This window comes from Furipterus horrens, unplaced genomic scaffold, assembly GCF_987537825.1.
Source record: "Furipterus horrens unplaced genomic scaffold, mFurHor1.1.pri manual_scaffold_10, whole genome shotgun sequence".
NCBI lineage: Eukaryota > Metazoa > Chordata > Mammalia > Chiroptera > Furipteridae > Furipterus > Furipterus horrens.
The window spans coordinates 19542532-19559862 of NW_028327180.1; the positions used below are offsets into that span (position 1 = coordinate 19542532).

Here is a 17331-nt window from a genome sequence, read left to right on the forward strand (position 1 = left end):
TTTGGGCCAGCTGATCTTTGCTTTCCCCTCTCTTCTCTGCTGCTGGGTCCATGCTGTGCTTTGTCTAGAGATGGGGAGTGCTGGAAAGAGAGGCGAAGTTGTTAGAGCAGAACTGAGCTGCAGAGGGGACCTGAGAGCCAGCCTGAGGCCAGCCTGGCAGTGGGAGAGTAACAGCCTGCAGGGCCGGACAAAGGAGGGGCGGGCTGGTGAAGAGGGGCCTCTCTTCTACCCGGAGTGACTGCGGGGCCATTCTTTCTGCAGTGACATCTTCAGCAATAACACTTCAGTGCCTCAAGAGTCTGAAAGGAAAATTTCAATTTAAAAGGAAAACCCTTCATGCACTATTTGCATATGAGTGGCGTCTGTATAATTAGGAACAATTAAATTCCCTGGGCTGAATCGAGAGGGAGGCTCCTGCTACTTGGCTGCTGGGCTGAAGGAGGGCAGCCCGGAGCTGTCAGTTCCTATAATAGAATTAAGTTAGGAGGCGGTCTGCCCACCCCCACCCCACCTCCTGCAGGAACTTCGGAAATGCACACCTTTTAGCCTTGTTTGAAACTGATTTGCTGGAACTCAGTGTGAAACTGTTTTGCTTTTCTGTTGACGGCACTCTGCTGGGCAATTTGCAAAGCTCTTTACATACAGGTTTGATTGAACCCTCCCCCGGGGAGCCTAGGGATGTTACTTTAATTTTATAGTAGTGGGAGCTGAAATTCTGATCCCAAGAACATTGGAGGATCTCTTGTATTCATCTTTCTAGCTAATTCGCGTTTGTGAGTAGGCCCCGGGACCTGAGCAAATGTTTCCACTGTTTTAACCTTCTTATCCCTTTCTCCCAACACTGGCCAGGAAACAGAACCCTGTCTTGCCCCAGTTTTTCTCTTCTGGTTTTGCAAGAGCTCTGCCTCTTGACACCATGTCAAAGCACTGAGTAGATCAGCGAGGTAGTCTTATTCCATTGTAGGGTTCCTGCCAGCGACCTGGGGAAAGGAGGCCATGTATCCCAACAATGGAGGAAGTTTCAAGCAGTCTTTAAAGAAAAAAAAAAAAAAAGAGTCATTTTTACTCGTTGCCTTCACGGCAGTGTCAACTGTCTTGGGTCTTAACAGCAAGACCCCTTGTGTTCCTAGAAGGCCAGGTGGGGACATCACCTGTGTATTCCTTACTGCCCCTCTTTTATGTCTGGTGTGGTTGCCCCAGTCTGGGTTCCCTGAAGTGTCTCACAGCGCGTGTCCCTGCATGCGCGTGACGTCTGAGGCAGAATGAAAGGTTCAGAATTAGAAGGTCACTTCTGAGTGTTCAGTCTCAAATGCAGTTCATATATGGCATTTCTTAGTGGACACCCGCATGTGACCAAAGCCACCAGAGGCCACCACCACCGTCAACGGCTGTTCCCAATGAAAGGCCGCAGGATCCATCCTTTCTTTATTTAGAATTTTCTTTGTTTCACCATCCGGTTTGGGTTATGTTTGGGTTACTTTTATTGCTTTAGCCATTTAGCTTCTGATTTATTGGGAGGCTCTGGTTCTGAACCACATGAAAGGCTGGCTGCTGGGGCCTGCCTCCCCCGGGCCTGTGGAGCCTGGAGCCCAAAGCCAGTTGCATAGAGACAGTTCTGTTGAGCAGAGTGGCCACTGGCAGCTTCTGGTGTTTGAAATGGGTGAGAAGCTGTTTCAGTTAGAATTAAATAGCAAGGTAACAGAATTCCAAAATATAAGTCGTTTAAAACAAGATAGCACCCCCCCCCATATTATTTTGTATTGGTTTCAGATATATAGCTTAGTAGTTAGACAATCATGTACTTTACAAAGTGCACCCCCCCCCCGCCGTGTTTCCAGTACCCACATGCAAGTCTTTTAATGCAGTTTAAAAATCAAAATATATTAATTAAAGAGTGACTTCAAAAATAGGGGATTGGTTAAATAAATTATATCACCTCCAAAAAAAAACAAAACAAAACAAAAAAACAAGATAGCATATTCTCTCTCCTGTGAGAGTCTAGAGCTGGGCAGCCTCTGGCTCCAGGAAGTCTCCAGGGACGCCCCTCCCCCCAGAGCACTTCACTCCCTGGGTACTAGGGACTTGGGTTGCAGTGGGGGAGACTTTTGTGTTCACAGCAGCAGATGGGAGCAAACGGCCAAAGGATTTCTGGAAGCTGCCATACAATATACTTCAACTAATATTCCATTTGCTGGTACTGGGTCCCGTGGCCATACAGAGCTGCAAGGGAGCCTGGGAAATGGGGCCAGCTAAAAATTAGGGAAGAAGAGAGGGATATTAAGGGACAAAGAACAACCTCGGTCATGGAACCCTGGAAATGACCACGAAACCATGAGTATCGTTTCTCAAGGAAAAATTGCTTTTGACATAACACATTTTCAAGTCACTACCTCCCCTTTCCCCCATCCCCAGGAAAAGCCCCCAGCCACTCTGATTTGTGTTAAGGAGTATTTGTTTTTCTGGGCACATTCTGTACTGGTCTCTCCAGAGTCCATGTTCCTTAGATTTCACATGAGAAAAATCAGCCTTCAGGCCATCTGACAGTGGGATTATATCACACAGGTGAACTAGGCAGTAGTAAGGTTCACTCTGTGGGCAAGTGTGTGGTATACGCTAGTGTGTTAGTGGACAACAATTAAAAGAACTTCTACATACCTTTTAAAAAAAATTATATTGAGAAGGTCCATAGTTTTTCCTTGTTTTAAAGGTAGAAGACTTGAACTTGTGGAATAGTGTTTCCAGGTGTTCTGAGAAACAGGAACACGAGTTAGCCACACTAACATGCGCCGTTTTCTTCCCAGTAAACTAAAGCTATGGTTCTCTTTCCCTCACTGGGGCCAAGATGGTTATGAGGCTGGCCCTTCAAGAGACGGTTACAAAGCTTAGGATATTTTCATTAGATTTTTTCCAACACTATCGCTAATAGTCCGCACAATCGCCTGAAGATTGTTTTGCTACATTTGCTCACATTGGGATTTTAAAAAATCAGTTCATTGTGTTTGAATTAAAATATTATTCTGTGATGTGAAGTTATATAGGAATATATATATATATTTTTATCATACCAAGGAACTCTCAGAAATTGCCTTACATACTTCAGTTTTTATCTTACCGACCTTTCTGCAGCCCGTATGCCTCCTTGCATCTTTCCTCTCGCCTGGACCTCTTCCTCCATTCTCTCTGGGAGACAGTTATAGCCAGCCTTCTAGGCCCTGCTCAAATGCCCCCCTCCGGAATGTTCTTGTGTTTTCCTCTGTGGACTGTGCTCTCTACCTTGTGTTGTATGTGAGACTGAGCTGTGAAGGTGAGGCAACCGCTGATTCATCTTTGGATTTGGGTCAAACTGCCTTGGCTGTGACGTTCTCTTAGTGCAGGTGGAGTGAGAAGTGAATGTCTGTGGGATCAGGCGTTGATGCTTTTATAATGAGTACATTTTAGCTCCTGATTTGCTTAAAGTGTTAGAGAGAGCTGGTTCACGTTCAGAGAACTGAATCTAAAGTTCTCTGGACACTTGGGGAACTCCAGGTTGGTTTTCTAGAAAGAGCTACAGGATTGCACGAATGTACACTGTCTGCCTGTTTTTGAGGAGGAAAAGCCCATCATCCCTCGCTCCCCATTCCCTTATCATAGGTGGGAATTTCTGCTTTGGCTTCCTGCCAGACTAGCATCTGCCCAACTCTATGACTGCTAGAGACGTCTAATACTGAATTGTTTTTTCATGCTAACTTGTTATCCTTGAGCTGAAAGGTAGCAAAAATGTGTTTTGTATCTTGCAGATTTAAAAATCACATTTAATAATTTTAACCTATAGGAGAATCTAGGGAAAGACGTTAAATCTTGAGGCCATAGACGAGAAGCCATATGGTACAGTAAGGAGAAAGTCGGGACAGAACTTCGGAAACAGGTGCTTAATCACTGGTCTTTTCTTTGATCCATTTTTGTAAAGTTATTTAATCATTTAGCTAGAAGAGTCTTTTATAGCACATGAGCTATGTTTAACTATGTTTAACCCTTTGAGTCCCAACGTCGCTGTGAGCGACGCTGACAGATTTTCCCAAAAGTTCTGGCATTGCTCCCAGTAACTTTTTTTGATGGCTATAAATGTAAATAACAATGGAATAATTCATATTTTATGTTTTGTTCTTTTTTTTGTACCTCAGGTTATATATATTGATATAATTTTTTCTCATGATGATCCAAATTTCAAATTATGCATGGCACCCAAAGGGTTAAATATATAAATATAATAATCTATTGTAAAATTCTTTAAATAAGATGCCAATGTAGTGCCTTTTGAACGAAAGGTCCTACTGGTGAGCCTGCAAGGAGGGGAGAGGGTCGAGTGGTACAAGTGTGTCCAGTTCCCCGAAGGCCCTTAGCAGGACGAGGCAGAAAGAAAGGCACAGGGTGGGGGGCAGGTCTCATCCAGGCTGCCCGGCTGGGCAGGTAGCCATCACTCACCAGGACGGTAACGCAGCACTGCGAACCGATGGGGGGACTAGGCGGGAGGTGAATCTAAGGAATCCACCTTCGATTCCTTTTGGACGTGCCTGTGGACCGTCGGCAGGAAGGCGCCTGGTTCAGATGGAAACGTGAGTCAGGGGCTCAGCCGGGGAGCCCAGGCCGCAGATACACAGGCTTGGGAAATGAATCAGTCAAACCACAGAAACCAGCTCTGGCTGATTTAAGCAGAAAAGGAATTTATTGAAAAGCTGTTGGGCAGCTTACAGAATCTCTAGGAAGGCTTTAGAACTAGGCTCAGAAAACAAACAAGCCAGAAGGGGACTTAGCAGCCAGAACCACAGCCAAGACGTGTCACGCAAGTAGACTGCTGAGGACACTGCTCCTCTGCCAGTTGCCCCGCCACACGGCCGCTGTGGTCACCCTCAGAACCGTTCTCCACCTTCCTGTGTTGTGGCATTGGCCCCTGGTACCCGCCGTGGGCATCTGACCCTGGCCAAGTCTAGGACAGTTGCCAGCACCTAGCTGCAACAGGGCTAGTAAAACCAATAAGTGGCCTTTCACAATCCAGAGGGGTGACAGTGGGGAATCTAGGAATGTAGTGAGGAACCTTAGCCGCTGGCCAGTCCACAGAGTGACAGATGTCTGAGGAAACGTCACCCAGTGGGCAGTAAGTGAACCTAGAGGGTGAGAATTGAGGAAGAATGGAGAGAGAGAGAGAGAGAGAGAGAGAGAGACAATGAGATGAGAAGAAGCGGCCCTAGAGGGAAGAAGGAAAGGAGGAAGACTGGGCAAGATTTCCTGGGAACCACGGGAGGCCACTTCAGGAGACAGGAGCCAGTGGAGAGACTAAGGAGCTCAGGCCTTGAGTTCACAGTTCACAATCACTGATGACCCCAGTGGGAGCTCAGACAGGGAGCAGGGCGCCAGAGAGGAACAGGAAGGCGGGCGGTGCGGTGCAGGGGCCCAGACCCCACTCCAGCACTCCATGGTGGAGCGGGCTTTGGTGAGTTGTTTTCTCAAAGCATCCGTTTCCTTATGTGTGGCAATGGCGTCCTATCAATATCCACACCTTGGGATTGTGTGGGATAATAAAGTGCTGGGCACAGCGTCTGCTATACTGTAAGTGCTCAATAAATGTACTTGCTGTCATTGTTGCTTTTGCCAGCAGTTTGGCTGTGAAGGGAAGAAGAGGGCTTGCAGCAGGTGGGGACACCAGGAGGGTCTTTTCCAGTGGGAGGGGCATGAGTCTCATGGAACGCAGGAGGGACAGAGCAGGGTGCCAGTTCTGGTGAGGTCAGGATGGGGGTGAGACAGGCCCTGGAATCAGTCTAGGACCCACCCAGTGAAGGGTGGGAGGGCTTAATCTTCAAGAGAAGGGACACTTCTCCCATGGGCGGTATGAATATGGAGAAGATTGTCAGTAACTGAAGGGACAGACCAGCATGGAGGACTTTTGTCTTGGCCTTGGGAAGGATTGACCATCAACATGCCAGGGTGGCTTAAAGCCCCAGATATCCGGTTGTCAGCAAGAGCGCCTCCGATAGATCACTGCTGGTATTGCTCCAAGGGCTTTTCTTTCCACTTTGAACTTGGAGCCCAAGGCTTTCTGAGAACAAAGGAGGAAAATCACATTCTACTAAGTGACTCCCCAGCCACCCTTGCCGTGGGAATTTAATGGGGGAGAAATACTGGCGTCTGCCTCCACTGTTAAGTGGTTCTTTACAAGTCATTAATTTAGCAGGAAGAATAGCAGTGCTTGAGTGTTCCCTATTTTCCCTCTTGAACTTCTGGGGAGAAGAATTTTTAGAAAATGAAAAGTAAAAGCAGAAAACAAATTGTAGCACTGCGATTACGGTGTAGAATTTTATAACTCATGTAGTTACAGAACTCATTTTGTTACAGAGCAAAAGGGGGTTCTTTCACATGGAGCCTTGGTGTAAAACCCAATAACTAGTGTTGAGGAAAACAGGTCTTTATTTATAATATTCCAATCTGGGGAGGGCAGTGAGCACTTAAGCTCAGAGCCCTGTTCTCCCATGGGACTCAGCACTTCCCTTGCTCCCCAAAAGGCTAGAAGCCAAAAACATGCCCAGAAGTCCCCCCCTTATCTGTCAGCTCTCTCCTTCAGGATCTGGGGTAGGATGTCATCAGCCTACATATAACAGTGCAGGAAAACATGTGCCATGTTGCACTGGATCACGCATCGTTCTCTCTTTGCCCTTTCAAAGCTGCATGGAGTTTCTTCTGCCCTCCTTGTAAACTGCGTGGATCTCCTCTTCCTCCTTGCAAACCGTGTGGTCTCCTCTCTTCCCTCTAAAATGGGTGCCGCCTTATTTTTAAATCCCTGACCATGGCCTGTGACGTAGTGGGCAGGGTAACCAGTTCTGACCATTCACAGAACCTTGCGCAGGCTCTCTATGCTCTTTCTGCACCATTCTGGTCAAAACCCCTCCCATCTCCTTTGGGCCTTGGAAGAACCAAAGCCATTTGCATAAACACTAGCTACTAGCCATAATTATGCAAAGACATCTTAAAAGCTGTTCCCTTTTCCTGGTCCTCCAACCTGCAGGCTCTGGGGATTTGGGGGGACCCCCACTCTAACAATTTTGGAAATCACACGGTTCGGGCCATTTGTTTTCCCCCAAGGCCCTACAGCTGAGGACTCCCCGGGAGATCACAGAAGTGCCTCAGGCAGTGTCTGTGCTCCCTGTCGGTGGGAACCTGGGCACTTTGCCCTGGACTAGACAAGCACCAGGAATGGCTGCCCCACGCTGATGCTTCTTATATCTGTGCTGGGGTCAATTCCAGGTTTATTGCACAACCGAAAAGTACCTGTAAGAACAGAGTTGCTCAGAGAAGCATTAAGAGGCAGCGAGCAGAAAAAAGAAGTTTATTGAGGAAATTAGCGAGCGGGGAGGAAGCCGTGCCGCGAATGGCCCAACTTCGGCCTCCTAAGGAAGGAGGGGGCTGTTTTATACGGGGAAGAAAAAAAAAACTATTGAATTCAGTTGTTTATCTTGCAGCTGTGAGTCCGAGGGCTGATCAAGGCCAAATGGAGCTCGGTTGACGCACCCCACTATCATGGGAAACTCCTAGGCAGCTGCAAGCAGGCGGGGGTAGGGGGGATGGCATGGGAACCGAGACCGAGTACCCAGTTTCTCCAAGGTCCCCGGGAATAGCAGCAGAGTCCTAGAAATATCTGTGTCCTGCTCAGCATCCAAGGAGATGAACAGTGCAGCTGTCCCTGCCTTACCAGAGTCCCAGCAGTGGGACCTGAATGGGCAACAGAGTCTCCTGACTCTTAAGAACTGCCCAGTTTATTAGCATAACAGGTCCTGCCTTGAAAACTTCATAGAGTGTAGACAATAGCATTATTTTTGCATGGTCTAAATTGTTGTCTTCCTCAGTGTTTGTCAGACCTTTTCTCTTGTTCGTATGACCTTATTACCCTCATCCTGTGGTTAAAGCCCTTGTCATGGCCTTAAAAAAAAATTTTTTTTTAAACGTGTGCTGTTTTCTCCAAGTATTGAAAGAGGTTACATCTGAAAGGCAGCTAGCTGTAGATGGTGAGCCTTGTAGAGACAGATGAAAGCCAGTCCATTTAGGAACATGGACAATCAGACAGTTCCACCCTCCCTGTAGGTGGCCAGGGTTGTTTCTCAAATCCCTGTCGGAAGGCAGAGAGTTATTGGTCACCTGCTTGGAGCAGCTTCTGCAGGCCCTCTTCTGAACCATTGCAGCGTCGCCTTGAGGGGTAAGGTCCGTCACAGAGCCAGGGTACACAAGATGTGTTTCCCAGCATGTGACGGCAAGCACCTGACTTGCCCGCTGTCCACAGTTTGAGTCCAGTGAAGCCTTTGTTAGCAGCTCTACTGTCTCAGGGCCGCCCTCACATCTGTTCTCTCCTTCTCTCATCGCTCACACTCGCCTCCTTGATTTCTGCTCTGCACCCTACGGCTCAAAGCCCACAGCAGGCTAATGTCCCAGTGTGGTTCCCTTGCTCAGATGGTACTCGAAATGGGGCCTGGGCCTCTTCCCTCCTGCTGTGGGGCCGTACTGGAAGTGCCCGCCATCCAGTTGCCATTTAGGGTAGATGTTCACTGAGGACCGTTCCCGCTTTGAAGCCTCCCCTGACTTCTTTTTTAGGTAGGGTCCTCTTTTTCTCTCTTTGTACACTCTTGCTCTTTGAGTTTTGCTTGTCTAGCTTGGACGAGCCTTGTTTGGCTTCCAGGATTATAACCTCGAGGAGGGAATCTTCCTTAAGCTGGCCCGGGGCCCCAGGGCAGCCAGCCTGAACTTACCAAATTGCCAAGAGATCTGAGGCTGGTTCCAGAGCCCTTGGGCCCCGTTTGGTGCTCATTCTGGAGAGGTGTGTGTGTGGCATCTACAGGCATGGGTTTTGGTCAAATAACATTTGTGAATGGCCCGAACAATTGGCTATCATGAATTCATTTCCAGATCTCTGTTCCTGGACTGAACTTTTCTGAAGATCAGCAGATAGATGTAATTTTCCTGGGAATGAGGCGTCTGGGCATCCCTCCACTTTTCTAAGGATCTCTGAGTCACCTGGTCCAGCTCCCTCAATTTGCCAAAGAGGAAACTGAAGCCTGTGTCACCTGGGAGCTCATAACATAGCTGGGACCTGACCCAAGGCCTGCTCATTTCCACTGAAATTTCTCTTCTCTTGTACCAGCCACTTTTTGAACTGTTTGTTTTATATGCAGGGGAAAAAAGGTGGCCAACATTTAAAAACAAATGAAATAAAAGGAGAAAAGAATGTTAAAGAAAACATGTTAGGTAATTTAAGGTCAAGGTATTCTTTCAGAATAACATTGTGGGCTTCCTTGCCCACGTGTCCTGCTGCTGAGGGGAGCCTCAGATCTTTGCAGAAGGTGGGTGTCTAGAATAAGGGCTAAGACAGTGTATGGGATGGTGTCCATAAAAACAAGAGCCCATTGACCCCAGGTTCCTGTCACTCCTAGTTCTTATCCCTATGCCTTGCTCCTGGTATAGAGGCAAAATGGCCCCTCTTTTATTTTTCTCTTTTAATAAAGGACTTTTCCTTCTAGTTGTCTTGTGGATGGGGGAAGGGCGAATATGGGAAATATGTGTCATCAGTTTATAATTTAGTTTTACAAGAGTCATGCTTTATTTTATGCCAGATAAGGGTATCCCTAAGAGTGGAAGAGGTCAGGTGACCTTCGACATCAAAGAATCATCTATATTATTAAGGGTGCGAGTGTGAAATGCTTTATGCCAACTTTTGAGAGAAGGGCGAAGGGAGGAAATGATCTTTTATTGTGATTGCTCTTGAAGCTTAATATATTTTTTTGAAGCTGTCAATTCATAAATGAAAACGTTGGCTCTTCTAACACAGTGTAATTTCATAGCTAGCGTTGCTACTTGAGGGTAATCGCTGCTGTCTGCTGTTGACTCAATTTTGGTGGTTTGCAGCTTTTCTCCCCTTCAGTCTTTATCAAATACTTGAGGACATGTGTCTGTGGGTGAGTACTTTTCAGGTCAATACCTGCGTCTAAAATGGTTTTACCTGTGAGACGTAACTTTTAAATTTACTGAGTGATGTTAAATCTCCTTGTCGCTTGTTATAGTTTCCGAATTGTAAAGCCAAAGCTGAAACTAACCAGTGAGAAAGATGAATTTGCTCTATGACATTTAGGAAGAAAAAACATTGACATAATTTTATTTCTCCACTGTGAGATCAAAATAGAATGTGTGTGTGTGTGTGTGTGTGTGTTTTAATTTGGAGACATTCTGGCTCTTTCTACCTTATTGCTTTGATTTGGACCTTAAATGTCTAATTTTTGTTGGGTATGTAAAACTTCCTGATTGTGGGACTTAATATCTGTTACGATATGAGATGGCTCAGGCTTACATTCATTTGTTCCATTCAGAGGTAATTACTCCTATCCCATTTGGGACTTTTAAATCCAGACTCAGCTCTGACTACAAGCTCAACTGGCCTCCTCATCTGCCCTCATTGCTTTTCTTGTTAGGTGAGAATCATCCTCTTAGTAACACGATCTTGTATTTATTGCATTTAATTGTGTGCCAGTCAGGAAGTAAAGGCATTATTATCACATTTTAAAATTAGACTCAGGAGGACTGCAAGGTGTAGACAGGGTTGTCATCTTCACTTTGCAGATAAAGGGGACTTGAGAGTAGTTAACAGCTGACCCACTCAGGACTGGAAGGTGATGGCCTTGGACCTGGAATCCAGGTTTGTCTGGACTCTGAAGCCCAAGCCCTCACTCAGCCGGTGAGGCCGCCTGGGTTCCTTGTGGGTCTCATGACCTTAGATGGACCTAAACGCCATACTGGGTTCGTATTTTGACCTGGACAGATCCGCGTTGGAATTTTGGCTCTACCTCTTAGCAGCTGTGTGATCTTGGGTAACTTACTGTCATCCTACAAACCTTTCTGATGCCGAGGTTAGGTGTGAAATCTGAAGAAAAATCTCCTTTTGGGACACACAGCAGGAAGGAGACTGTCATTAATTATTTCACTTATTATTTATACAGCAGCTTGACTCTTCTCAGATAGTTTTTGGCATGTGAAGTTCTCTTTTTCTTGGGGAAGGCTGAGCTCTGGCCAGCTCGGCCTGGAGTGGGGAGGGCGTGGTGCATCTGCTGTTGGAACCTCTTTATGTCCGTTGCCTCCTGTGACTTTGGAAAATATTCTGGAGGCTCCTGGGTGTGTTAATGGCTTTTTATTTTATTTTTTAAAGCAAGTCATGGAGTTAGTCCTGGCCTTTTGGGGTTTGAGGGGGACCCAGTAAATAGCATGCCTCTTCTCTGCTAAGCTCAACACAAGAGGAAAGGTTGGCAGGAGTTAAGCAGATAGAGACTTGAGATGTCACCTTTAAAATTAATGTGGCTGATGTAAGAGATAGAATAAGGGAGACATGGGGAGATGAGAACAGAGACAGGAAAAAGGAGTCTTAGGAGAGAGGATGGAGGCAGGAAAATGGAGGGAGGAAGAAGAGATGGCAGCCAGGACTCTCCCTAGGAGATGAGGGATTTGGAAGGGATCCTCTGCTGTCCATATTGTTTGCACCTTCAAGGAAAATGGGAGAGAGACTTGCTGAAGGTCACAGAGCTTCTGTTGTTGGCAAGCAGGTCGGAAACTCAGATGTCCACTCCTGGACTAGCCTCGGGACCCTGCTCGGTGGAGGGCTCCTTGGTGGGAGGAGAAAAGGGGAAGATTGTATTTCGGAAAGCTTGCTTGAGTCTTTGGAAACAGTCATACAGGTTACATTTAGGAGCTTCTCAGTTAAATTTTTTTGGATTACATGGCTTTTTAAAGGTCATATACATACATATACACATACGTTCATATATATACACACATAATATATACACATATGCTTTGTATTTTATATACTTTATATATTTTGTATTTGTGTCTTTAAGTATGTCTATAGATTGTTATAGCTTTTGCTTTTTTCTTTTATGTGTTTTCTTTATACACTTTTTCGTATGTTAATTTGTGGCTTTTGACTCTGCAAGAAATTTAAATCATCATAACGATTAATAACTACAGAAAAATGTGAGCTGCCACGTGAGATTTTATATGGTTGTTTTCCTTAAAAATGCAGATCTGGTGCCGGTTTCAGCCTTCAGGAGCAACCCCGGCTCTGAGCCCCATCCTTTCCTTGTTAAAAGTAGTCTAACAGATCTAAAGGCCAGAGCTCCCTCTCTCTGCAGCCCCCACCCCCATCCCAACCCCCCACTCACCTACCTTAGTTGACTATCATTTCTTGAATTTGGGTTTATGAAAATAGTCATGTTATCTGAATTCATTCAGAAATAAAGCCTATTAAAAATTACATTCCTCCCAATTTTGTCTGAATGCTTACAGAACTTTGTATTAGATATGATGTTGTATGAACCATAATTTAAAAGTATCTTAGATTTTTGCAACTGTAGAATTATATTTGACTTTTAATAATTCAATTTCAGCATTTAAAGTCCAGACTCATCTATAAAGGAGTAAAATTGTATCTCATGAGAACTGTTGGCCTTAAGTGTATTCTCTTAATTTAGCATTCAGCTTTTAAAACTACAATAAAAGTTAACCTCTCTTTTCTTTTCTTTTCTTTTTTAGCTTCTCAGACAAACTATTTAGTGGAACGGGTTTACATTTTCAACCATCAGTCCTAGATTTTGGAATTCAGTAAGTATCTTTTCTTTATAATTTTTAATAACTTACTTTATTTGTATTATTTGCTTTCAGGATATTTTATATGTGTATGATATAAATACTTTAAAAATATATTCAGACTATCAGTGGAAATTAATCCTGGGAGTTGTTAAAGGGAATATTTTGTGCGCAAAGGAAAGTATAAGAATTGTTTTAGGCCTGGCTGGTTTGGCTCAGTGGCTTGAGTGCTGACTTTCAAACCAAAGGGTTGCTGGTTCAATTCCCAGTCAGGGCATATGCCTGGGTTGCAGGCCAGGTCCCCAGCTGGGGGCACACGAGAGGCAACCACACACTAGTTTCTTTCCTTCTCTTTCTTTTTCCCTTCTCCTCTGTCTAAAAGTAAATAAATGGAATCTTAAAAAACAAAAATTGTTTTAGCCCTTTCTTTAGTTTTTTTAATAGATGTACCTTACAATAATTTATAGTGGTTGGAATTTAATTGGAAGTCAATAGAAAGTTCTTGTTCTTCTAAAACAAATCAGATTATAATGAAAAACTTTAAATACTGATAATTTCTGAATTCTTTTAATTAGATTCATTTTCCGACTCATTTTTACTGCTCACGATGCTTCAGGACTCAAAATAACATTGTATGACATTAGTATTATGGTTAGGACTTTGGGAGCGAGCTAAGTGGGGAAGCCAGCGTATAAGCCGTAATCACTCACAGCACAGCGTGCTAAGCACCCTGAGGTGAAGGGAATGTGATGAGTGGCGGGTGAGGGACTAACCTGGGATCTCAGAGACTAATGAAGGAGGCGGAGGGTGAAGCCCTGCAGAACGGGAGGAACTCAAGGACTCCTGTTGGCTGTGACGAAGTTTGAACCTTAAAGTGTTAAGCTCCCTGGATGCAGAATATTGCTGCAATGAATAGATAGAATTTCAAATTAGTAGAGTTTCAAGGCTGGAGGGAAAAGACGGTTTCAGGTGTAAAACTCTGCTTGCTTTAGCCGCCTGGAACATCACTTCCAGTTTACGAAGAGCTTTTCTGAGTTATAAGAAAAGTTATGTGAGTGAAATAACTGTGGCGTTAGGTGACAGCTGGGGCGAGTTAGTGGTGGTCTCCCGATGTGCCCTCCTCTGTTCATCTGGGTGTCTTCCTTTCCTTTTCCTTCTGATCATCAAAAGGTCAGAGCTGCAGTGAGGGGGAATGAATTCGCAACTTAAAGAACCTGGTTGAGCTTTCTAGGGAGATTCCGTTAAAGGAAGAAGAGATAAAAGTGTGAAGGGAGATTGCTAACTTTATGACTCCAGGTGCCTGCTTTTTCGTTTATGAATTTTTATGTTTTTTATTCTTAGGTCAAGAAACTTTATTGGGCGCTAAATTTATAATAAAACCTCACTGATTTCAAAATCTGAGACAGCACTTTGCTTTTATGGAAGGTCTTCATTGTAAAAATAAATTTAATGCAGGATATGCTTTCAAGAGTGTCCAATACAGTTTGGTAGATAGAATAAGGTGGAGAAGTAGTAAGTACAGTTAGATTAGGATAACACATCCAGGTCATGGGATGCTGGCTGTGTATGATGTATTTATTCTTCAGTAATATAAAAATCTTGTAATCAGTGCCCATAGATGCATGTACATGTTATCTGTGTATATTAATTAGCTATATAGGTCACTTGCTGGTCCCGATGGTGAAAGCATGCTGAAAAAAAGTGTTTGAATACTTTGATTTGAAAAGGTTGTTAATTTTTAGACCCGAATCACCTTTGGATGATTTAGTTACATTTATGTAGTACTTTTATAGTTTTCCAACTACAATCTTGTCTCTTGTCATTTGAATCTTATGTTAATCCTGGAAGGATAGGTATTATCTGTGCATGCGCACACGTGTGTGTGTGTGTGTGTGTGATTTTCCAATGTCTATATTTGACCATGCATTAAAATGTGCTCTTACATTTATTGCAGAGAAGTGACACAGTTTGGCCAAGGTCATTTCACTAGAAGTGACAGAATAAATCTTCTGGTTTGTAAGCCAGCACACACCATTGCTATTTTTCTTGTAAGCAAGATCTATCAAAGATATACTTGTGGGAATAAATTGTTTTTGCTGAGGTTTTTAAAATCTCAGTAAGAACAAACCAGAGTTTAAAGTAGAACACTTAAAACATTAGCCATTTGCTTTACTCCTGACAAATGTCATAATTTATAGGCATTAGAGTAAAACTTTAGCCAGAGTTCTCCTCCTGATATCCTCCCTGTCCTAGTTCGGCTTTTGCTGTTGTTTATTTTGACACTGTCCTTGGGCAAGTGTCATCGCTTTTTGTAGCTTTGATTTCCCTCTAGGATGCTTAATCAGGATCATGTTATTCAGTTGCCCTCTGCCTATTTCTTAGGGTTTATTTTAAGGGTTAATATTTTGCTGGTCCTGAGATTTAAAGTGCTAATCACTCATAAGAAATTTTAATCATACTTTTGTAGTATTGAATTAATAGAGCATCTTCCAGTTGTCACTAGTGAAGGAAATGCTTATCCTCATAACACTTTTAAAAATAGAATTAAAAAATAGAATAAAAATAGCACAGTGGTAACTAGGTTTCAGTCAGCCTTCTCTGTCAGGTCTGATGAGTTGCTGGTGGAAGCAGTCACTGGCATTGCAGTTTTGTTTTGTTTTGTTTTTTTAAGATTTTATTTATTTATTTTTAGAGAGAGGATAAAGGAGGGAGGAAAAAAGGGAGAGAAACATGATGTGTGAGAGAAACAGCAATCGGTTGCCTCTCTCACATTTGCAAGGATGGACCTGGCCCGCAACCCAGACATGTGCCCTCACTGGGAATCGAACTGGCGACCTTTCAGTTCTTAGGCCGGCACTCAATGCACTGAGCCACACCAGCCAGGACAGCATTACAGTTTTGCAGTCATATTTTATAATACATTCCTCTGGGAGACATTTGTGTCCTTTAAAACAAAAAATCTGTGTTCCTATTGTGTGAATGGGATATAAAGCTTTGAGGACAAGTAGTAATAACTTTACCATTCATACTTACTATTTATGTAAAACCATGGAAGTCCTTATTTATTTAATTTAATTGAGAAAAGAGGCAGATGTGAACCCAGTACTTTTTTTTTTTTTTTTTTTTTTTGGTTTTTCAATTACAGTTGTCCCCTTTTCCCCTAATTTCTCTCCCCCACCCAACCCACCCCCTCTCCCGCAATCATATCCCTCCCCGTGAACCCAGTACTTTTGAGGTAGGGCTTTCTAAGATGACCCTTTATGCTTACAGTAGTATGAAGAAATTTTAGTTGTATTATTTAAGAACACTGAAAATTCAAGGTTTTAATCACACTGATGTGTACTTGACTTGCAACTGACTGTAAAGGAATTAATTTTTAAAATGCTCATTGGACTTATGAAACTTCCAATAGAGACCCAGGATTAAAAGTAGGAGAAAAAGCTAGAAGAAAAATCCCAAGGATTTGATAGTGATAATACACTATGTTGCAAATCCCGTTGTGTGTAAGCGAAACAAACTTCACTTCATGTTTCGAAAAGCGCACATTTCTAATGTCGGAGAAATCAGAATAAGAGAAATACAGGCATAATGTAGATGAGTTCTTTGCTGAATTTAGAATATAGTTTCCTTTGTGGGCCTTACTAATGAAAACGGTACACTTGGGTCTCTGCTACTGAGGGTAATGAAACTGGAGAAATGACTTCGGTGAATTTGTGCAGGCTCTCTTATGTGTTGCAGCTACTTTAACTAGAGCGGATGGGGCACTGGGCAGTAGGAGCCAGAGGAAAATGATTAGAGGGAACACTGCGGGTAGCTCCAGGTTGGGGGCGTTCTGAAAGCCTCATGATATTTAAATGGATAAGAACCATTGCTGGAAAGTGATGCGGAGTATTAATTTTTCTTACAAGAATGGTCTTTAGCGACAGTGAAGTTTTCCTTTTATAAGACTTGCCCGTTGAAATCCATCTCCCCAAAAAAGCCTCTTTAAATTTATTACTCAGGAAACAAACCCTAAGAAACTTGGGTTTTCCTATGAGTACAGTTTCATAACTCAACATATTTTCATTTGATTTAGAGTCCCAAGTTCAAGCATGTAATGGCCTAGGTGGGTTGAATACTTCGAACTAAAAGTCCGATGGGGCGCAACTGTGGGTAGGCATAAGTCTTGTAAAAGAAAGGATTTTTTTTTTGTACTGTTGTGGATGAAATGTTTTATTAATCATAGGATTTGATAATTGTTGCTTTTAACTTTGTAATGAGCATCAGCAGCTTTTGGGTTTAAAGTATATGTGTATGTGTGTGTATATATATATATATATATATGGGTGGTTGGATAGCTGTATTTATAACCACACGATATATTGTGTTTTTCCCCCGGTTGCCCCTCCTAGGTTCCTGGGACACCCTGCAGCGAAGATTTTCTATGCTTATAACCCCAGTAGGGATAGCGAAGTCGTGGTGAATTCAGTGTTTACAGCTGCTAGACATTTTCACGTGCCTCCTGTTCATTGCAGGGTAAGTGTTGATGTACTCTTGGAAACTATGCTGTGGCAGGCTGCCAGCTTTCCTTGCTTTCTTTGGCCTGAAGTTTTGACTTTCTGCCCCGTCTCCCCTTTTCCTGCTACCCAAACTCTTTCCTTCTGTGTGTTTGTGTTCACATTTATTTTTTTTGGTTGTTCATATTCATGA

General features: G+C 43.6%; 1 protein-coding gene across 1 annotated transcript in view; it reads left to right on the forward strand.

Annotated features, from left to right (window-relative positions):
• Window positions 1-17331, forward strand: part of TMEM131L (transmembrane 131 like) — a 138629-nt gene that overhangs the window by 55141 nt on the left and 66157 nt on the right. The window contains exons 4-5 of the mRNA XM_090288506.1: window positions 12589-12657; window positions 17034-17157. Coding sequence (XP_090144632.1) covers window positions 12589-12657; window positions 17034-17157 — 193 coding nt within the window. The remainder of the gene's footprint in view (window positions 1-12588; window positions 12658-17033; window positions 17158-17331) is intronic.